This window comes from Poromitra crassiceps (genome assembly GCF_964638095.1).
Source record: "Poromitra crassiceps genome assembly, chromosome: 12".
Classification (NCBI taxonomy): Eukaryota; Metazoa; Chordata; class Actinopteri; order Beryciformes; family Melamphaidae; genus Poromitra; species Poromitra crassiceps.
The window spans coordinates 32,170,513-32,193,408 of NC_139632.1; the positions used below are offsets into that span (position 1 = coordinate 32,170,513).

At 44.8% G+C, this 22,896-nt stretch overlaps 1 protein-coding gene across 1 annotated transcript in view; it reads left to right on the forward strand.

The window, feature by feature from the left end:
* Nucleotides 1–22,896, forward strand: part of obscna (obscurin, cytoskeletal calmodulin and titin-interacting RhoGEF a) — a gene marked incomplete at both ends in the record, with an annotated part of 56,306 nt that overhangs the window by 7,450 nt on the left and 25,960 nt on the right. The window contains 21 exons of the mRNA XM_083647341.1: nt 1,641–1,907; nt 2,688–2,960; nt 4,445–4,708; nt 5,723–5,989; nt 6,939–7,205; nt 7,867–8,136; nt 9,056–9,322; nt 9,945–10,220; nt 10,395–10,661; nt 11,581–11,847; nt 12,412–12,675; nt 15,006–15,272; nt 15,869–16,135; nt 17,057–17,323; nt 18,106–18,372; nt 18,930–19,199; nt 19,381–19,659; nt 19,923–20,180; nt 20,789–21,055; nt 21,678–21,944; nt 22,377–22,643. Of these exons, the coding sequence (XP_083503467.1) occupies nt 1,641–1,907; nt 2,688–2,960; nt 4,445–4,708; nt 5,723–5,989; nt 6,939–7,205; nt 7,867–8,136; nt 9,056–9,322; nt 9,945–10,220; nt 10,395–10,661; nt 11,581–11,847; nt 12,412–12,675; nt 15,006–15,272; nt 15,869–16,135; nt 17,057–17,323; nt 18,106–18,372; nt 18,930–19,199; nt 19,381–19,659; nt 19,923–20,180; nt 20,789–21,055; nt 21,678–21,944; nt 22,377–22,643 (5,625 nt within the window). The remainder of the gene's footprint in view (nt 1–1,640; nt 1,908–2,687; nt 2,961–4,444; nt 4,709–5,722; nt 5,990–6,938; nt 7,206–7,866; nt 8,137–9,055; nt 9,323–9,944; nt 10,221–10,394; nt 10,662–11,580; nt 11,848–12,411; nt 12,676–15,005; nt 15,273–15,868; nt 16,136–17,056; nt 17,324–18,105; nt 18,373–18,929; nt 19,200–19,380; nt 19,660–19,922; nt 20,181–20,788; nt 21,056–21,677; nt 21,945–22,376; nt 22,644–22,896) is intronic.

The window sequence follows — 22,896 nt, forward strand, 5'->3', positions numbered from 1 at the left end:
CAAATTATTATTATTATTATTTTTTTTACATTTTGCCTCAGTACTAATTAGCTATGCTGTCTTGTGTTAGATATTCTACCTTGATGTTAGCTAATAGCCGTTAACAATACAATATAGTGTGCTCTGGAGTGATATTACATTGTGCAAATCAGTGCTGCAGTCTAGAGTTTAGAGAGGGATATACTGCATAATGTGTGGTGGCCTGCAAAAACCCTTAGGAAAAAAAATGTGGAGCAAAGCAGCTCAGCAGGCAAAATAGAATACAAGGCAAAAAAAGGAGCTACTTTGAGTTTGAAAATAATATATTATTTAATGAGAAGTAATTGTATCTGCGTACTGCAAAGAGTTACAACCCAGAATACATCTTCAATTTTATACGGGCAAACACAAAAACGCAACGCGTTTCAACCGTTGGTCTTCGTCAGGCTGTATTGCTGGGCGTCGGCTATCGCACCTGTATAAAAGGCATACGTGGCACAGGTAAGGTGGAGTGACGTGGAGAGGGCAGTGCTCTAAACGTCAAAGTGTAGGTGGAGCTCTACTAGAATAACAGAAATAGCACAACACCTATAATCTAATACAAGCAAGAGACGGTATAGACTGCAAATACAGACATAAATAGACTACAAGAAATATAGCACACAAGTAATAAATGTGAAATATAGGACTAGACTGGAAGACTGTAAATACAGCACAGATTGTCTTATAGTAAATAGGTAGGTCATGAGCGGTACTAGGAGGACACGCTGTGTCCAAGAGCGCACATGAGTGCAGATACAATTACTTCTCATTAAATAATATCTTTTTTTCAAACTCCAAGTAGCTCCTTTTTTTGCCCTGCAAAAACCCTTCACATGGTAAAAATGTCACATTTTCATTTTTTGATATTTCCATGAATTAGAGGCTCTCTCCTATATACAACCTTTTCAGTGACTGCGATAACACACACACACACACACACACACACACACACACACACACACACACACACACACACACACACACACACACAGAGAGAGAGAGAATAGTTCTTTCAGATCAAAAGTTATGAGTATTTTAATCTGTTATGTGTCTAAAAGTAAAATGTGAGAAAAAATTATATTCCACATTACATTCCACAACATTCAATTTTCTACAGTGGCATTCCACCAAAACCATAGCTAAATAAATACTTTACCTTTTCTTTTATGAAAATAATTATTCACCACGATGTACTAACTACGTGGTTGAAAGTAACTAAATCACTCAAAATCTCAAAATACCTGAAAAACTTGTTTTGACCTACTCTGGCTCATTGCCAACAATGTGTAGCAGCAACATGTGAAGGGTTCTCTGACCGGTTATTATTTTATTTATTTATTTATTTATTTATTTATTTATTTATTTATTTATTTATTTATTTATTTATTTATTTATTTATTTATTTATTTATTTATAGTTTTCGTCTGAGTGAAATGTTATATGGTGTCCCCTGATTCTAAATATGGCTGAATTGCTTGGTTTGACCAAGTAAAACAATTTTTTATAAGCATTTTACGAAATGTCTATGGAAAATGGCGGAAAATCCCTTGGTTCATATGCCTAACCCAGAAGAGGGCGTGACTTTGGCACTCTATTGTGATTTTGTTTTTACTTTGCAGAGCTCCAGCACACATTTGCGCGGGAGTTACGGGACACATGTGCGGAGGAAAAGGCTAAAGTGACCCTGGAGTGTGAGACCAGGTGTTCAGCCAAGCGGGTGGCCTGGCTGAAGGGCATGGTGGAGCTGCGGTCTGGGAGGAAGTATGTGATGAGGCAGAAGGGCGTGGTGCTGTCGCTGACCGTCAGCGCTCTGGACAAATCAGACGCGGACGTTTACACATGTGACGTTGGCACCATGCAGAGCCGGGCACTGCTGACTATACAGGGTGAGGCTGTGCTGCATGAAGCATTCAGATCTGATCTGAATTTCTGAGATCTGAGATTCAGTCTGGGTTTTTGAAAGCTGCTGTTTTTGTATTGAAGGTGCTGACAGCTGATGTCTGTGCTCATATTTGGTATCTTTAAATTATAGGGGTGTCACAATAATCGTGATATGACGATAATGGTGATCGTGAAAAAAACTATAATTGATATTTTGTTAATAATACAAATATAATATGTAAATAATCCTGCAACTCTTAAATCAATTCCCTTTCTTTCCGTCCATTCTCGCTTTGCCACTCAGGTGTCTTCCATCAGTAGCTAACGAATGGAGCTCTCCATGATGCTGAACCTGTTTACTCATTTTGGCCATTAATTAGCCATTTTTGCCCATTTAGTCAGCCCTAATGAGCTAATTTAAAAATCTGTCTCCGTTAGGTCACCCACAGGGGGCGCTCTTTACCCTTCCTCAAACATTCAGCCCGATCGCCTGATCGCACGTAAAATGGCAATCGCAATTTCTGCTCACACACACACTCAGACACAGAGGATGTGCATTCTTATTATAGGATGTGCAGTAATGTTTCATAATTATTTTCTAATAACACATGCGTGGCTGTTTAAAAATGATAATATATATATAATATTGCAGATTTAATGCCACTTTAATACCACTTCTAGTTTATGCTATTAATGTACATGAATTGATGCTGATTAATATATACAGTGACCTATAGGTGGTTTATGGGACCACTGACTTTTCCATCTTTTCCTGCACCTCTCAGGCCAGAAGGTCCTGATCCTGGATGAGCTGGAGGATGTTGAGTGTCTTGAGGGTGACACGGTGATGTTCAGGTGTCGGATCTGTCCCAGCGACTACACCGGGGTCAAGTGGTACCTCGACGAGACTCTGCTCTACACCAATCAGCTCAATGAGATCCAGATGGTCCCAGGAGGCTTCCATACCCTCACTTTCAGGCAGCTGGCTCGCAAAGACACTGGCACTATCTCGTTTGAGGCAGGAGATAAGAGATCCTATGCCTCGCTGCTGGTCAGAGGTGAGGGTTTGTAAGATCGGTATCACATTTTCTCAATTACAGTATGTATAGACAGGGCAGTAGTTACAGGGTTCCCACGGGTCCTTGAAATCGATGTTGAAGAAGGTGTGGGGACGCTGGGTGATTTGATGTTGAAGAAGGTGTGGGGACGCTGGTGATTTGATGTTGAAGAAGGTGTGGGGACGCTGGTGATTTGATGTTGAAGAAGGTGTGGGGACGCTGGGTGATTTGATGTTGAAGAAGGTGTGGGGACGTTGGGTGATTTGATGTTGAAGAAGGTGTGGGGACGTTGGGTGATTTGATGTTGAAGAAGGTGTGGGGACGCTGGATGATTTGATGTTGAAGAAGGTGTGGGGACCCTGGGTGATTTGATGTTGAAGAAGGTGTGGGGACGCTGGATGATTTGATGTTGAAGAAGGTGTGGGGACGCTGGATGATTTGATGTTGAAGAAGGTGTGGGGACGCTGGATGATTTGATGTTGAAGAAGGTGTGGGGACGCTGGATGATTTGATGTTGAAGAAGGTGTGGGGACGCTGGATGATTTGATGTTGAAGAAGGTGTGGGGACGCTGGATGATTTGATGTTGAAGAAGGTGTGGGGACGCTGGATGATTTGATGTTGAAGAAGGTGTGGGGACCCTGGGTGATTTGATGTTGAAGAAGGTGTGGGGACGTTGGGTGATTTGATGTTGAAGAAGGTGTGGGGACGCTGGTGATTTGCTGTTGAAGAAGGTGTGGGGACCCTGGGTGATTTGATGTTGAAGAAGGTGTGGGGACGTTGGGTGATTTGATGTTGAAGAAGGTGTGGGGACGCTGGTGATTTGATGTTGAAGAAGGTGTGGGGACGCTGGTGATTTGATGTTGAAGAAGGTGTGGGGACGCTGGGTGATTTGATGTTGAAGAAGGTGTGGGGACGCTGGGTGATTTGATGTTGAAGAAGGTGTGGGGACGCTGGGTGATTTGATGTTGAAGAAGGTGTGGGGACGCTGGTGATTTGATGTTGAAGAAGGTGTGGGAACGCTGGGTGATTTGATGTTGAAGAAGGTGTGGGGACGCTGGTGATTTGATGTTGAAGAAGGTGTGGGGACGCTGGGTGATTTGATGTTGAAGAAGGTGTGGGGACCCCGGGTGATTTGATGTTGAAGAAGGTGTGGGGACCCTGGGTGATTTGATGTTGAAGAAGGTGTGGGGACGCTGGTGATTTGATGTTGAAGAAGGTGTGGGGACCCTGGGTGATTTGATGTTGAAGAAGGTGTGGGGACCCTGGGTGATTTGATGTTGAAGAAGGTGTGGGGACGCTGGGTGATTTGATGTTGAAGAAGGTGTGGGGACCCTGGGTGATTTGATGTTGAAGAAGGTGTGGGGACGCTGGGTGATTTGATGTTGAAGAAGGTGTGGGGACCCTGGGTGATTTGATGTTGAAGAAGGTGTGGGGACCCCGGGTGATTTGAACTTGTTTTGTCTTGATCCATTCATATTACCAGAGAGGCGTCCCACCATTATCAAAGCCCTGGAGGACTGTGAGGCCATTGAGGGCGGTGGTTTGGTGTTGACCTGTGTGACCTCCAAGCCGTGTCACATCCTGTGGTACAAAGATGGCTGCCTGATGTGGAGCTCCTCCAAGTACTTCTGCAGTCGCTCGGGCTGCGAGGCCAGGCTGACCATCAGGGAGGTGTGCAACAACGACGCCGCCGTGTACGAGTGCAGCGCCGGCTCGGTCACCACCAGGGCTGTGGTCACTGTCAAAGGTAAGAATGGCAATTTATGTGTCTGTTAGGAGTGGAATGTTATTGCTCACTGTTGCCAAACCTTAAATGACATATTGGGTTTTACATGACAGAGGTTTCTGAGAGATATTCTTCATCACAATAAGCAGCTGTTTTGATCATCAAAAATAAAATCTAGCAGTTGAAGGCTTCATACTCATAGCTTTGATGTGCAAATAGTATGAAGACGTTAGAAAACAAATGCTTGGATAGGAAAACTGGCATCATTAAAACTGATCTAGTAGAACTGATCTAGTAGAACTGATCTAGTAGAACTGATCTAGTAGGTACATTAAGAGTTGAAATAATGCTTCTGTAATTTCTAAATACAAGCGGAATAGCCGTCCCTGTGTGACTGGCCATTTAGTCCGGCCTCGCTCACAGAGTTGGCATGCAGCCTCTCCTCTCTCTCCCCACAGGGTTTTCATAGTCCACTTCACTGGCTGATTCAAATTATGCGCAGGTGTGTGCTGCTCTCCATGGTGCTGAACATGTGTTGAGGCATTTTGGCCTCTATTTAGCCATTTTTGCCTATTTAGTCGGGCCTAATAATTTAATTAAAAAATCCGGCTCCGTTGGGTCCCCCGCAGGGGGGCCCTTTACACTTCCTGAAAGATTCAGCCTGATTGCAGTCATTGCACATATAAAAACATAGCTCTGGCCAAACACAATTTCTGCTCACTCCCTCTCTCACACACACACACACACGCACGCGCACGCACACGCACGCACGCGCACGCACACACACACACACACACACACACACACACACACACACACACACACACACTTTGCATTCTTATTATAGGATATTTGTGCATCTTTTTGTTTTTCTCTCTTATTCTACCTCCACCTTATGAGGATGACTATTTAAGACCAAATGAAAAACTTGAGGGCGCTCGGTAGACTGCACGAGGTCAAAAGGTCAAAACATTGGCTTGCCCGCTTATGACATCCTGGTAAAAATGTGCGCTCTTCCTGTGCCTCATTTTGCAGCCATCCCAGCAGAGTTCACTCAGCCTCTGACGTGTGTGGAGGCTGTGGAGGCCGAGGCTGTGACCCTGAGCTGTGACTACTCTCTGCCCGGGGTGCTGTTCCACTGGAGGAGAGGCCAGGAGAGCCTCAGGCAAGGAGACAAGTATGTGATGAAACAGAGGAAGACAACCATCTCTTTAACCATCACAGCCCTGAAGCCCGACGACTCCGGGGAATACACCTGTCTGTGCCGAGACCACCGCACGACTGCAAGCCTCAAAGTCCACGGTAACAGCTCTGACACTTCCTACTTATAAAATTGAGCAATTTGACTTTACTTAATTTGACCATAGACCTGGGTCCAAGAAAGAGAACTGGAACTCGTACGTTTCAACTCAAGGTTTCCAACTTCCTACATCATTCATCACACTGTAACTTGCACAGCCCTCCCCAGTCACATCTGACAGGCTAAAACTCATTGTCTTTCATACTCATGTCATCTTTCCAAAAAAGCCCTTTTCACTGTTGCTTTTGACCTATAATATTTCTCTCTCTCCCCCTCTCATCTATTTTAATATTTTCTCTCTTTAAAGTTGTTTTATCCTGTATTTGTAAAGTGTCTTTGAGCACGGTCAAAAGCAACAGTGAACAGTGAAGCACTATATAATATACATTACATTACTAATAGGGATGCACCGATCGATCGGCACGTGACCGGAAATGGCCGATTTTCAGCTCATCGGCGACCGGCGCCGGTCAGTCCACATAGCCGATTCTGTGCGCCGGTCGGCTTTCCCCTTTTTTTGTTTGCTCAATTACCTGCAGCTGCACGATGCATGCATTCACGTGACGTGCGCGCACCCCAAGCAGCCAAAAGGAAACACACGCCAGCATGTCCTCCTCATTGTGGAAATTTTACAGTTTGTCATACATGCAAGTTGAAAATAAGCCGCGGGGTACGTTGCCGAGTCCCGCTCGGCTGGAATCCTCACCTAATATTCTAATATTCTAATATTTCCATTCTTATACTTATTAAACAATAATTAGCGAGAGACCATGATGATGCCAGCCTTAAAATGAGATATTCCTCTAAATCTGGCTTCAAACGGGCAAAATTTAAAATGTAAAACGGCCACATTTTTTGTGTGTCTCCTGCAGAAGTGGCCCCCCCAGAGCTAAAAGTCGAACTCCGCCTATGTGTGTATTTGTTAACAAATGATCATCTCTTTCTCTCCAGCTATACCCATTACCTTCAGACAGCAGCTGAAGAACATGCAGGCAGAGGAAGGCAACAACGTCACATTGCGCTGTGAGCTGTCTAAACCTGGAATACCGGTTGAATGGAGGAAAGGAGAGGAGCCCTTGAAGAATGGGATTAAGTACCAGATAAGGAAAAGAGAGACAACCCTGGAGCTCCTTATCTGGAGGCCTGTGCCAGAGGACAGCGGTGTCTACAGCTGTGTGTGTGCCGACCAGAAGACATCTGCCTCTGTCCAAATCATTGGTAGGGAATTTATTTGACTGGCTTTCAAGGCAGGAGAGGAACTTTTGCATTCACCAGCCACAGTGGCTGATGGATTACAAAATGCATGACCTGTGTTATGACACATAGACTGTAAAAAAGATGGACATAGTGAGTGTGATGTCACCCATTGGTTTGTGGACTCAGGGTTTGGCATTTTGGCCACTGCCATCTTGTTTTTTGTGGAAGCAGAAGTGACATTTATAGCTATACCTGCTATTCGTCCTTGATCAGCGAGCTGCGTGATCACTGGACAGGCGACCTGTCAATCATGCCCAAAACAGTTTTGTATCCTCTTGTTTACACTAAATAGGTGAGTTGTATAAAAATTCTACCCCCGTACAGTTGTCATGAAAGGTGAAATTAATTATAGAAACCCAAACCGTTTTTTAACTGGGCTGTAAACATGTTTATTTATGCTGTAAAGTCTGGCATTTTAACATGGGGTGAATGGGGAATGACTCCCTTTCGGAGCCAACCTCAAGTGGCCATTTGAGGATCTGCAGTTTTTGGTACTTCCGCATTGTCCTGAATGCGACCAAACGAAACTGCCCCCTTGCTTACGACCTTTAGAGTACACAGTGCACAGAACTAGAACACCAGTATAATCAGCCTCAAACCACTGTCTCCCATGATTGTGCAGCTCTCCCAGTCACCTTCAAGCAGAAGCTGAGGAACGTGCTGATGGAGGAGGGCAGCAGTGCCACTTTGCGTTGTGAGCTGTCTAAACCTGGTCACACTGTAGAGTGGAGGAAGAGTGGAGATCAACTCATCAGGAATGGAGAGAAGTATCAGATGCGGCACAGAGACCTGCTCATGGAACTGAAGATCTTTGGTGTGACGCCGGAGGACAGTGACATCTACACATGCATCTGTGGAAGCATCGAGACCACTGCAACTCTGACTGTGACTGGTACGACTTGAGTTATTATTCATTTCATTTGAACAGTGGAGGCTGTGCAGCATTTGCAAGTTTGGCCATTACTCTGTGCAGCCATCGCAAATTCTGCCTTTACTCGGCCCTAACTACCTACCCACAGGGGTGCTCTTTACACTTCCTGAAAGATTCAGCGCAATCGCAGGCGCTGTGGCCGAACACAATTTCTGTTCACTCACTCACTCACTCACTCACTCACACACACACACACACACACACACACACACACACACACACACACACACACACACACACACACACACACACACACACACTCACTCACTCACTCACTCACTCACTCACTCACTCACACACACACACACACACACACACACACACACACACAAACACACATACTTTGCATTCTTATTGGATTATGGATAGGATTAAACCTTCATGGGTTCTTCACATTAAATTGAGAAAATAAACAGAAATATGTAGAATTCCAGAGAAAAGAGTTTTTAATGTCTGAGCACCTTTTGAAAAGCTGCACACATGAGTTGGAATGGTTTAAAACACAGTATTATCTATACTGTGTTTACAGTATAGATAGATATAAATATACAGTCAGTGCAGACTTGATCATAAGAGTTGACTATATGATCAGACATAATTACCGGTCATTAGGTAACTCTTCATGAATATTGTCGGTATTCCTTAGACTTGTGCAAAGGACAATCATTTAAGATGATAATAGTACGATAATATACACTGTGAAAGAAAGAAAAGAAGCTACTAGTTGTCCGTTAAATTCTTGAGTTGGAGGACTTCATTGAAGGATTCAATTATTTCTCGTTAACTAACTGTATGAAAGCAAGTACGATGTCTAGACCTTTTCTCAAACGCTTTTGACTGAATTGATTGAGCATTGATGGAGACCTCCATTGCCTTTTAGCTCTTCCCATCACCTTCAAACAAAAGCTGAAGAACCTGCAGGTGGAGGAGGGAAACGTGGTCATGCTCCACTGTGAGATCTCTAAGCCTGGTGTGCCGGTGGAGTGGAGGCTCGGAGGAGATCTGCTGGAGAACGGAGAGAAGTACCAGATCAAGCAGAGAGACTCTGAGCTGGAGCTGAGCATCAGAGACGCTCTGCCAGAGGACAGCGGTGTCTACACCTGCATCTGCAGAGAACAGAGGACCAAGGCCACAGTCAAAGTTCTTGGTAGGTTGTGTCTCAAGTCTTATGTATGAAGAACAGAAAATGACTTGTGAAGCTAAAATGAATTGCATTCTATACCTGCATTCTATATTCTCTTGTAAGGATTATTTTAATTATCGATTATTATTTCAATTAATTGATTAATCATTTAGTCTAAAAAATGTGGAGAATAATGACAAATGCCCATCAAGTTACCAGAGCCCAAACTGATCCTTAAAATTGCTTACAGCAAAAAACAAAAAAAGTGTTCATTTTATGATCATATGAAACAGAGAAAGCAAGCAAATCTTAGCATTTGTACTGTAACTAGCAAATGTTTGTTATTTTAACTTGATAGACTAAAAACGATTAATCGATAATCATAATCGATTAATTTTCTGTCGATCATGTAATCAATTAATTGTTGACTATTGTTTCAGCATCACTATTGTTTCATTGTCCATTTCTCTTGCTTCATTGTCTATCTCAATCTATCTATATATCTATCTATTTAAGACGGGGCTTGTCCCGTTACGAGAGTTTAATATTCCAATGTATAAGTTGAGTATGGTATTTGTTTTTGGCTGTTTGTTTCTCAGTCTTTCTGCCTATGTTATTGTTTGCGTATGTCTGTCTGGTTTACCAGCGGTTCCTGCCACATTCAAAGTGAGCCTGAAAAGCCAGGAGGTCCAGGAGGGGAGCAGGCTGACTTTACACTGTGAGCTGTCCAAGAAGGGCATCACGGTGGAGTGGCAGAGGGAGGGCCAGGCTCTGTCCCAGCAGGTTCCTCCAGGGAAGTATCAGATGAAGCTGGAAGGAAAGACAGCTGAGATGACCGTTCTCAATGTGCAACCAGAAGATGCAGGGAAGTACAGCTGTGTCACAGGAGATGAGAAGACCACCGCTGAAGTCAAAGTGAAACGTGAGTTTGACGAGTGCAAAGACTGATAGGAACTCATCGGTCCTCATTGGGGGGGGAATAAAAAATAAAGAAAGAAACCAATGATTGTGTGATAGTGAGATATTATAACTGGATGAAGATATCTGGTAAATAATGGAATCAATAATTGAAGATATTTCTTATACTCCACAACAGCGCTTCCCATTACATTCAAGCGAGAGCTCCAGCGTCTGGCGGTGAAGGAAGGAGACAGTGGTGTTTTCTGCTGTGAGCTGTCCAAGCCTGGAGCTCCGGTGGACTGGAGGAGAGGCAGAGTCATCCTCAAGCCTGGAGACAAATATGAGATGAAGCAGGAGGGACGTCTCACCAAACTGATCATCAACAGCGTAGAGGAGAGCGACACTGGCAAATACACCTGTAAGACTAAAGACAGCCAGTCAACTGCTGAGCTCACTGTCAAGGGTAAGACAAGTGAAATTCCTTTGTTTAGTAAAGCAGAATTAATGCAGTAGTTACTGTATATACAAGTAATATACCTGAAGGCATCCATTTAGAATCACCTGAGTATATACAAGTAATATACCTGAAGGCATTTAGAATCACCTGAGCGCAGACGTGAAAGAGGTCAGCTTCAAAATAGTACCGTCAAAACAAAATGCATAAAGTGTGTTTTTATACTCAGTACTGTACATGACTTCTCAGGTGCTGAGTAAAAAGATCTTTATCTCATTCAGAAAGAATATCAACATGGTGGACAATGGCTTGCAATTACAATATCCTTTACAGTTTTGCCATAGCCAATGGACTCTAGCATTAGCATTAGCATTAGCATGACTTCATTAATGTGATTTTACATATCAAATCAAAGAGCTCGTGTTAGAAAGATACTTGAGCTCAAAACTTCCACTGCATCATCATACTGTATAACATTATGACTGGTTTATTTGGTTACAAAGGATAAGAGCATGTGAGCATACCTGCTATGTTGCTCATATCATTGCTACAACTTCCATGGTAGATTTGTTGTTTTCTTTGCTGCACCCAAGAATATCTGAAACACCCTTTTCCATCAAATCCATTGAATCTAAGGGAATCTCTGGATGATTAGATTCTCTTTTAAATACACTGTTCCTCTGTGTTTTTTTCTTCAATACCTGTCCATCCTCATTTTGTCCCACATGTTATCCTCATGCAAGCCGCAGTACTGAAACTACTCTCATTTTGGATACTTTATTAAAATATGAGCATTCATTCTATACATAGGATATACTTATTTATGCTTCGCAGGAATGTTCCATGTTTTCTCTAGCAGGAGGGGTAGTTTTTGTGCAGTGGTGGTGTGTGCCATGGATCATTTTCTCTGGTTATTGGGTCTCCTCAGGTTTACCCCCCAGTTTCAAGCTGCCGCTGGTCAACCAGGAGGTGACGGAAGGCGACAGTGTGTTTCTGCGTTGTGAGCTGAACAAAGCCGCTCCCTCTGTGGAGTGGAGGAGAGGAGCGGAGCTGCTGAAGAATGGAGACAAGTACCAGATGAGGAAGAAAGAGCTGCAGGTGGAGATGAAGATCATGGACGTCAGTCTGGAGGACATTGGAAATTATACCTGCATTTGTGGAGAGCAAAGGACAACAGCTGGTATCATGGTGAATGGTAAGTACTATATTATGCTACAGGTTACATTTGATTCCCATATGCTTTTCAGGATGCTCAAAGATGCTTTACCTAAAAATCAGGAACACAAGGTACAGTACATAGCAAAGTCAAATTTGAGGGTGCGCCCAGGTAGTGCAGCGGTAGATTCCATGCCTACCAACACGAGGGTCGCAGGTTCGAGTCCCCGTGTTACCTCCGGCTTGGTCAGCCCAGCGTCTATACAGCCACAATTGCCCGTGTCTGTGGGTGGAAAGCCAGATTAAGGGTGTATGTTCTGGTCGCTGCACTAGTGCCGGGGTGCCAGTGAAACTCGCTGTCAGGGGGAAAAGAGGCGACTGCACATGTATCGGAGGAAGCATGGTGCTAGTCTACAACTCTCCCCAGATCGGCAGAGGGGGTGGAGCAACGACGGGGACAGCAGGGGGAATTGGCCAAGTACAATTGAGGAGAAAATGGAGGGGGGATCCCCTGTGAAACATAAAAGAGTAACAGTTTATTGATATGAAAATGTCACAGATTATTACTGGAATGAGTTTAAGATGTCTGTACTGTGCTCTCCAGAACGTCCAGTCACATTCATCCACGAGCTGAAGAATGTTCAGGTTGAGGAGGGCAACGGGGTGACTCTCCACTGTGAGCTCTCCAAAGAGCTCCCTGTGCAGTGGAGGAAGGGAGACCGTGTTCTGACCCACGGAGACAAGTACCAGCTGAAGGAGAGCGGCTCTGTTCTGGAGCTCTGCATCAGGAAGAGCCAGCCTGAGGACAGCGGTGTGTACAGCTGTGTGTGTGATGACCTGACATCTGCTGCCACCGTCGTCATCACTGGTGAGCAGCACTGTACATCAAGGAAGACATAAGCAATCTGGGCACCCAGAGTCTCTCAGTCTGACAGCTAAGACTCTGGGACAGACCGCTGACATTTCAGGGTTTCCAGTGTGAAGCAGACGTTCATGCCAAAACCTGCTTCCGTGCACCGCGGTCTTGTTTACAGTCCTCCTGACGTGGGAGTTGAGTTGAGTTCATCGAGACTAAGTGTTTTTAGGTCAAGACGACATTTCGGCTAATCTCTATAAACAGATACAACTGCATTATGAGACGTCATCGGACTGGAACCAACGACGGAACCGGAGGTTTTGGTGCAGGCATCCGAACTACACACCGCAAAATATCCACCATCTGTCCCAGAGTCGTATTAGTAGTCAGACTGATAGACTCTGGGTGCCCAGATTGGTTTCCTAAAGGCTGGCTCAGACTACAGGATTTATGCCCGATTTACCCCTCCCGAGAATCGGAGGAGAAATCTGGCCTGGCAGCTTGCCAAGCTTGGTCGGGGCCGATGTTCGGCACCAATGATCTTGTAGTGTGAGCGGTTTGCAGATCCAATCTTAAACCTCCCGATCTGCTCACAGCCTCATCGGGGCCGTCCCGATCATATCAAACATGTTTGATATTTAGGACTGAAAATCTGCGCGAACACATCATCCTGCTGCTGCGCAAGACTCCCGTCATTATCGTTAATTGACGCGGCGCCGCACTGCAGGCATCAGATAGGCTACCAAATACCAACAGCACAGAACCATGAGTATTTTGGGGAAAATGTCACTAAGTTATCACAATGAATGACCAATGAATAAAAAGTTGTTTATACCGTAGTTTCAAAGCCCCTGCCAGTCAGAGGTTGTATCTCCTACCTGTCTATCAGGCAGTGTGGGGGGGAAAAGGCATTGCTGCTGCCGGGAAGCAATCCAGTTTATCCAAACTTTTGCCGATCTCATCATGACATGCAGCAGGGAAATATATTTTGGTAGCCGATGTGTTTTGTGTCCTCACTCTTGTCAATCTTGCTATAGAGTCGCATTGTTTACACGCTTGTTAAACTGCCAGTGAGATTCATTTGTTTGGGGAGCATATGCGAGACGGGCTGAAAGAGGAAAGAGAGAGAGGGGTGGGGTGGGGGCGGAGCGCTTTGGTGGCTGGAACTCCATTTGACGCTCCAAAATCGAAACAGGTTCAGAGTATAGAGACACTGCATGAAATAGGCCACGCCCATCACGGGGGAAAAGCTCCGTTCATTTCCACACACCAGCGTCATTTTCCTTGAATTAAACATAGCTAAAAGCTGTTGTGTGGTGGGGCTGCGCAGACAACAAATGCAAAAAATCGCCAGTTAAAGTTTTTTTGTACTCCTGAGCAAAACAAGGAAGCCATTGAGAATTGGCGAGAAGAAAAATGTGGATCTAGCTGTCAAGAAGTAAGTTGGAGTGTTCATCTTCCGTATATACGATATTTTTGTGCAACACGCAACCATGCACGCGACATAGGAGAACGCCAGGATTGGAGGGGGGTTTCCGTTTTCCCCGTCTTGGGCGTGGTTTCTGAATGATGACGCATTACGCAGTGTCTCTATGGCCGGTCGTCAAAGTGATTATCCTCCCAATAATCTTAATAATATCCTGTAGTGCGTGGTGCGCCACATTTACAAATGTTGTAGTGTGTGCATGTTTGAGATTCTAGGGAAGATAATCTGGGAAGATTCTCCTGTAGTGCGTGTCACAGCCAGATTTCAAAATCGGCTAGGATTATCAGAATCCTGTAGTCTGAGCCCACCTTTAGTCGTGGTGTAAATCATATAAGTAAAATCAAACGACAAACAAACATGGACATCCTGCAGCTTAACAAGCTAATTTTATGAACATTAGTTATTAAGCCAATATTAGTTATGCTGGTGAGTTTAGCTAATAAAGGCATACGGTATGTGTACATATTTTCTTACCACCGACTCATGTTGAGAGAGTTAAAGTTGATCACTGCTTACTCATTTCTACAATGAAAATGTGACTAGTGGATGGGAGGGATTGGTTTGGCAGGGCTGTGCCAGAAATGTAAAATATATTGATTTTACACTACAGTTCCTAGGACTAATAATGACTTCAATAACAAAATAATAATACTTTTAACTTACACAGCTGATTCAGTATGTTGTGATGTCATTTCAGTATGTTGTGATGTCATTGCTCTGCAGCTATCCTTCAGTATGTTGGGATGTCATTGCTCTGCAGCTTCAGTATGTTGTGATGTCATTGCTCTGCAGCTTCAGTATGTTGTGATGTCATTGCTCTGCAGCTTCAGTATGTTGTGATGTCATTGCTCTGCAGCGATCCCAGTGAGGTTCAAGCAGAAGCTGAAGCAGCAGGAGGTGGTGGAGCAGGGCAGCGTGACGCTGCGCTGTGAGCTGTCTAAAGCAGGGCTTGGGGTGGAGTGGAGGAGAGAGGCCACGCTGCTGCAGCACGGAGACACGTTCCAGATGAAGACAGAGGGCCGGGTGGCTGAGCTGCTCATCACCGCTGTGGCCCTGACGGACGCTGGCGAGTACAGCTGTTCCGTCGGCGACGTTGTGACTTCAGCTGACGTCAAAGTTAGAGGTAGGCTCCATTCCAGTGTCAGTGAAGACCAGAGGTCACAGAGCTATGAGCTAGCCATTAACCCCTAGGTGAAAAGGTTAGTCACAAAACAAACAAGTGACTCTGTACTGCCTTATGTCTTAACCCATTGATACCTGATGCAGAATTTGCGTGTATATCCCTCATTTGTGTGTATCCCTTTAAGACCGCGAACCGCGTCACGCGGTTCGCGGTCTTAAAGGGATACACACACAAATGCTGTATCCGGTATCAATGGGTTAAGCACATTGGGACAGAGCAGTTCATCTCCACAAAACATGTTAGAAGTCTAAAATATATCTCACCATAACTCAAATTAAGTTAGATTTTGCTCCAATTTTGACAACTAGCAGCTGCAAAGCATTTAAAACTTGTGTTTAATGTCTGACGCTTTTGGCTCTTGTATCATGATGAACTCAGTCAGCTAAGTGTTTGTGTCCTATACAAACAAATTACATTAATACGGAACAAATAACTAAACTAAAGTGAGGAGAAGGGCTTTCATTACCAAAGAGGGAACTATTTCTGATTCTGGTTTGCACATTTCTGGTTTGCACACATCTGTTTGTTTTTCCCAGCCCTTCCTATAACATTTAAGCAAGAGGTGGAGAACTTGGTGGTGAAGGAAGGAGACAGTGGTGTTTTCTGCTGTGAGCTGTCCAAGCCTGGAGCTCCGGTGGACTGGAGGAGAGGCAGAGTCATCCTCAAGCCTGGAGACAAGTATGAGATGAAGCAGGTGGGACGTCTCACCAAACTGATCATCAACAGCGTAGAGGAGAGCGACACTGGCAAATACACCTGTAAGACTAAAGACAGCCAGTCAACTGCTGAGCTCACTGTCAAGGGTAAGAAACAAATCCAATATTGCTTACAAGAACTTCTGAGAGTGTCACTTGTCACTTTGCTTCTATTTCAAGTTTTGAAGACCGGCAAGGTGTCTCTCTGTCACCTTCTTTTTTTTCTCAGATATTTTATTTTGCAATTGTCAATTTTCAAAACACCAAAATAAAATAAAAAAATCAGATACAGGAGAATAAAATAAAAAATAAAGAAAAATAAATAAAGAAAAAACAACAACATACATGCACTCCAAAATTACAATATAGTGCTACCAGCTGCATAAAGTGCTTATGCGCTTGTAATTTTTTTTTTTATATATAATATACCTGGCCCCGCTGACATTCCAGGCCGGCAGGCGGCACATTTGCCTCGGCAACACAGTCTCACTCCGCTCCGCTCCACACGGAAGCCAACGGCCAATCCAGTCCCCAGAATTGTCAAATCAAATCATCGAACGCTATGGCCCGCCTCTCAACTCTCTGTAATCACAGACAAGATTTGTTTTCAGATGGCTTTCAGTCTGATACGTCTCTGAGCCTGGCGCCACATGGGTTCAGGCCGTCTTCAACCTTATGAGGCAGCTGGATTCGCGATCACACAACAAATTCATCTTGACCAATGATCTTGACATGCTCCAATCTATTGGTTTGAATCCGAACCACCAGTGGTTCGTACCAAACACCATCCAGAGGCAGCAACGAGCAGCCTTTAGGTGTGACGATAGCGAGAAACGAGTCTGTGATAGATAGATGGTTCATCCAATCACCTGCCAGGTATTTTTTTGAAAGTGCCTGTGGTTTGAAACGGTTTCCCAAGTGACTCGTTCCCAAATGGTTATGTGAAAACAAACCATCTGGTAGCATCAGGTTACAACTCTGTTGGCAGAGCTAATGATGTCTCTGCTGTCTCTATTGTGATCCTCTCAGCTCCGCCCATCACCTTCAAGGTGAAGTTAAGGAACCAGGAGGTGGAGGAGGAGCAGAGCCTGACGCTGAGCTGCGAGCTGTCCCGGCCCGGCCTGGCTGTGGAGTGGAGGAGAGGAGAGGAGCTGCTGAAGAGCGGATTGCAGTACCAGATGAAGAAGAGAGAGGGCGTCATGGAGCTGACCCTCAGGAATGCCCAGCTGGACGACAGCGGACTCTACAGCTGCAGCTACGCTGACGCCAAGACTACAGCCAACATCATCATCACACGTAAGAGGAGAGTGGATATGTGCATCGTCACACGTAAGAGGAGAGTGGATATGTGCATCGTCACACGTAAGAGGAGAGTGGATATGTGCATCGTCACACGTAAGAGGAATGGTAAATGGCCTGCATTTATATAGCGCTTTTATCCAAAGCACTTTACAATCAGTAGATAGTCTACATTCACCCATTCATACACCGATGGCGGCAGGCTGCCACGCAGGGTGCCTACACACCATCGGGAGCAAGGAGGGTTAAGTGTCTTGCCCAGGGACACAGCGACAGCAGCTGGGAGGGAGCGGGGATCGAACCGCCAACCCTTGCGTCATTGGCCGACCCGCTCTACCTCCTGAGCTAAAGCCGCCCCAGAGTGGATATGTGCATCGTCACATGTAAGAAGAGAGTGGATATGTGCATCGTCACACGTAAGAGGAGAGTGGATATGTGCGCACGTTTGTGGGTGGTGGCATTTTTGTGAGTAAATCACAGCTGTTGGGATATCCAATATGTCAACTTTTAGTAAGAAAAGCAGACATATTTTAGATTAGTGACTATGGGACAGTGAAATCTTTCATTTTCATTTCATTGCTTACTGTATATCCTATTTCTTTTTCCATGTTATACTTGGAAAACTCATACTGTGAGAAAATTCAGAAAATACTTGATATACTGTATATATATATATAGAGTATATATTTATTTATTTATTTAAGTTGATAAGCAGGTTAACATGAAAAAACACAGCTTGAACTTTGTTTTTGTTTGGATTTTCTCTCCGAAACCCACAGCTATCCCCATCACCTTCAGGACGGGTCTGAAGAACCAGGAGGCCCGAGAAGGAGGCAGTGTGGCCCTCTGCTGTGAGCTGTCCAAGGCCGGGGTCCCGGTGCAGTGGTGGAAGGGGGAGGACCAGCTGCATCATGGGGGCAGGTATCGGCTGAGGCTGGATGGGAAGACAGCTGAGATGCACATCAAAAACGTCCTGCCAGAGGATGTAGGCGAGTACAGCTGCATCTTCGAAGACCAGAAGACCACGGCTGAAGTGAATGTTCGAGGTATTCACATTATTATCTTACTATTTCTTCTTCTTCTTAATTGCGATGTCTTTTTGCCAGCTAGGCTTCCCACACTCCATTATGAAAAAGAAATCTGTTCATGTCACAAACACATTTTCTAACATTAGTGCTGTTGTATGTTTTAATGGTGTTTAGTGGTGTTCTTGTTGTTTGTGTTATTGGTTATGCTCTCTGCTACCTCCACGCCCTGATGTCCATCTGTCCAGCTAATTATGCCTGTGGTACTTTACTGTCTTTTTCAAAACTTTACTGTCTCTGTCAACATTGCTCTTTTTGTGTTTTCGGTTGCCTTCTGCAAACAGCTACGTTTCTTCTGTTGTTCCCGTTTTTTGTCCCCTTTCCCCCGAATTCCCCATCAAGAGGTGTTTTGCTTCTTGTTAAACAATTGGTCAAAGTGTTGTATTAACCCGTTGTACACTTGTTAATTGGAGAACATAACTTTTTCCAGATATTGGCCATGTTGCTATAATAATCCAGTCACTATTTATGACTTTAGTTGTAAATTTGAGTTCTTGCTAACACTGTGTCTCCCTCAGCGGCAGCATCTGTATTCTTTGAGAAGGAGCTGGAGAGCCAAGTGGTGATGGAGGGGAAGTCGGTGCTGCTGTCCTGTGAGATCTCCAGTGCTAACGTCCCTGTCACCTGGAAGAAGGACAACACCCTGGTGGAAGAAGGAGGGCACTACATCATTAAGAAGAGGGGCCCCACACACACCCTGGAGATCAAGAAACTGTCTCTGGTAGACGCTGGGGAGTACTGCTGTAGCACCAGGGGCAAAAAGAGCATGGCCAAGCTGGTTGTTAGAGGTAGGTGGACATATTCAATAGACACTATCTTTTCTATCATCTATTTCAGTTTTTGCGTACAGACAGCCTTCTTAAAACTCATCAAACCCACACTCTTCTCACCGAGGTAGCTGTTTCTTGCACTATATCAGTTTGCGTCCTCTAAAAAGATAGCTGTATATAGCTCCTGCTTCCTCCACAGAGCGCGTGCGGGTGGTCACGGAGCTGCGGGACATGACTGTGACTGCGGGCGAAGACGCAGTGTTTGTGTGCGAGCTGAGCCATGCGGATGTGGGCGAGGGTGTGTGGTGGCTGGGCTCCAGCCCGCTGCAGAAGAACGAGATGAACCAGATGACGTGCCACGGGCGCCAGCACCGCCTGGTCCTCACCATGACCACGCCCGAGGAGACCGGCACCGTGGCCTTTGTGCTGGGGGAGGAGAGGACCTGCGCGTGCCTGCTGGTGGTGCCGAAGGCTAAAGGTGAACAGAGACACGTGACACACAGAGGGTGCCAAGGTGTATTTTCATATTGTAGTGTTCATTCAACAACTCTACGATTACTCACTTTCATTTCCAATTCGGCATATGATTTCAAATGAGCGAGAGATACCTGCCACTTCTTCAATACAACCGTGTGGTGTTCCAGGTAGTGTATGAGAAGTGCAGTGTGTCTCCTTGATTGCATTAAAAAAAACAATATTATTATGGTTTGTGATTCTAACGTGGCATCATGTGAATTCTAGTTTTATTTGAGGAGAAACCGAAGGACGTTGTGATCATGGAGGGGGAGACGGCCACCTTGTCCTGCACGACCTCTGACCTCACCACCCCCGTGACCTGGACACACAACCACATCCCGCTCCTGCATGGGGAGAGATACGGGATACGTCAGGAGGGCAAAGTCAACCTGCTGCTTATCCACCATGTGGAGCCTCTGGATGCTGGCATGTACTCGTGTGATACAGGGGATGTGCAGAGCAGTGCCACACTTACTGTAACAGGTAAGAAAGAAATGTGTTTGCTGCCTGAATGAATGAAACCTTTATTGCCCCTCAGGGAATTTGCTCTGCACAGAGAGAGTCCAAAAAACATGAACATGACAGACAGGCAGGCACACACACATATAATACAAAAAAACATGAGCATAATATACATACATCATAAAAAAGCATCACACTTCATGACCAATCAAAAGGCACTAGGTGCATGATCAATAAGGGCTAAAAGATCAAACCAAAAAAGAAATTAAAACTTGTTAAGCAGCTGAATGCTGCGTGGAACGAAGGACGTAATGCCTCGTTTCGTTCTCATCTTAGGCATACAGTACCATTTCTTTAGTCTTTTTAGTGTTCAAAATCAGTGAGTTATCAAACACGTTTCATTCTAATGAACACTAATGAACACAATTACCTACTTTTTATGCATGTTGTTATTACTGGTTTGACACAGTAAAACACTTCTTACAGCACATACTCTTTCCTTTGAATATGAATTGTAATATGTTAATGGAAACGTCTTCTGTCTTTGAAAAGTAGTTTATATTGCTATCATTGTACTATCTTATTACTAAACACATCCAATTGTGTCCTTCCCCTCTCATCTGTCTCAGAGCTCCCTCCATTCTTCCAGGAAGACTTGCAGAGTGTGGAGGCTGAGGAGGGAAACACAGCCTCTCTGTGCTGTGAGCTGTCTAAGTCTGGAGTGTCGGTGCAATGGAAGAAGAACAGGCTGCCACTGAGAGCCAGCAGGAAGTATGAGATGAAGCAAGATGGCTGCCTGCTGCAGCTCCTCATCAAGGAGCTCAAACCTGAGGACAGAGGCAGCTACTCCTGTGAAGCAGGAAGTGCAACCACCTCTGCAACTGTGTCAGTGAAAGGTGTGTGCATGGCAAGTTTGATTGTATCAGAAAGTTCACATAGTGTTAGCCCTCGTTCACAAGGACGCCGAAGCAACGCTCAACCCAAGCTGTACCTACAAGTTTCATTTTGGCGTCCTTGTTAACAGGCAAAGGAAGCCGTTCACACCACCTGCGCGCATGCCACGCTCACGCCACGCCGAAGCGATCACTCAGGCCTGACGCCGAATTTCCAAGCGTGACGCTGAAGCCGTGAGGCATGAAGTCAAATGGGAGTTGTGGGCGGGTTGAAGGTGCGAGAGTAGGCGCTGAGAGGAAAAGAGAAGGCGTCTTGTGTGAACAACAAGGCGTACGTTCAGCATGTGCTGCTTCAAGCTTCAGTTCTGCTTACGTTCGGCATCAGGTGTGAATGAGGGCTTAGTAACTGAACCATGATGCAAATAAGACAACATTTACTTTCAGATACTTTTCTGTGATTGATTGAGCATTCTGGCACTTATGTCCTACAACCACTCCCATCCAATACGAAGCAAAACAAAATTATTTACAAATGCTATTTTGTCCTGTTCTGGTAAAGTCTCAAACACAGTTCCTTTCTACACTAAAAGTGTATAATTCGGTCCCTCCCTTCTCTTTTCTCCAGAACCTCCTGCATTCTTCAAGGAAGACTTGCAGAGTGTGGAGGCTGAGGAGGGAAACACAGCCTCTCTGTGCTGTGAGCTGTCTAAGTCTGGAGTGTCGGTGCAATGGAAGAAGAACAGGCTGCCACTGAGAGCCAGCAGGAAGTATGAGATGAAGCAAGATGGCTGCCTGCTGCAGCTCCTCATCAAGGAGCTCAAACCTGAAGACAGAGGCAGCTACTCGTGTCAAGCAGGAAGTGCAGCGACCTCTGCAACTGTGTCAGTGAAAGGTGTGTGCATGTGGATGCATTGCATGTATGTCAAGTTTCAATGTATCAGACAGCTCAGATATTGTTCATATGTGGTCCATGACACAAAGTACCACGTTCACTTTGAAATACTTTGTTTTCCTGTGATTTTCTAAATATCTGGAACTCATTACATTGGTAAATGTAGCAAACCCTACTCACCCAGCACATACGTAGGTTCAAACAAATTATAATGGTTATTTCTGAATCTTATATGGCCCCAATGTGATAATGTCTCAAATGTTGTTTCAGTTACACCAAAGAAATCCTACTCCATCCCTACTTTCCCAATCCAATTCTGTCTAATCCAATTCTGTCCATTCGGATTCGGATTCATTCTGATCTGATCTGATTTGATTCTGATTCTGATTCAATTCTGATCCAATTCTGTCTTCCCCCACCCATCTGTCCCAGAGCTCCCTCCATTCTTCCAGGAAGACTTGCAGAGTGTGGAGGCTGAGGAGGGAAACACAGCCTCTCTGTGCTGTGAGCTGTCTAAGTCTGGAGTGTTGGTGCAATGGAAGAAGAACAGGCTGCCACTGAGAGCCAGCAGGAAGTATGAGATGAAGCAAGATGGCTGCCTGCTGCAGCTCCTCATCAAGGAGCTCAAACCTGAAGACAGTGGCAGCTACTCGTGTCAAGCAGGAAGTGCAGCGACCTCTGCAACTGTGTCAGTGAAAGGTGTGTATATTTGTTATATGCATGGCAAATTTGACTGGATCAGGACATTTCTGAGCGTTAGTATTGTCAAATGTCAATCACACACAAAATATCATCAATTAATTTTCCAATATTTTACTGTGATTGACTGGACTTTCTGGTATTCAATGTATTATCCTATATGGCAACCTAAAAAAACACAATGTGTGTTTACAAAAACTAATTTGCCTCTTGTGGTGAGGTCTCCAACACTGTTCATGTTACACTAAAAGTG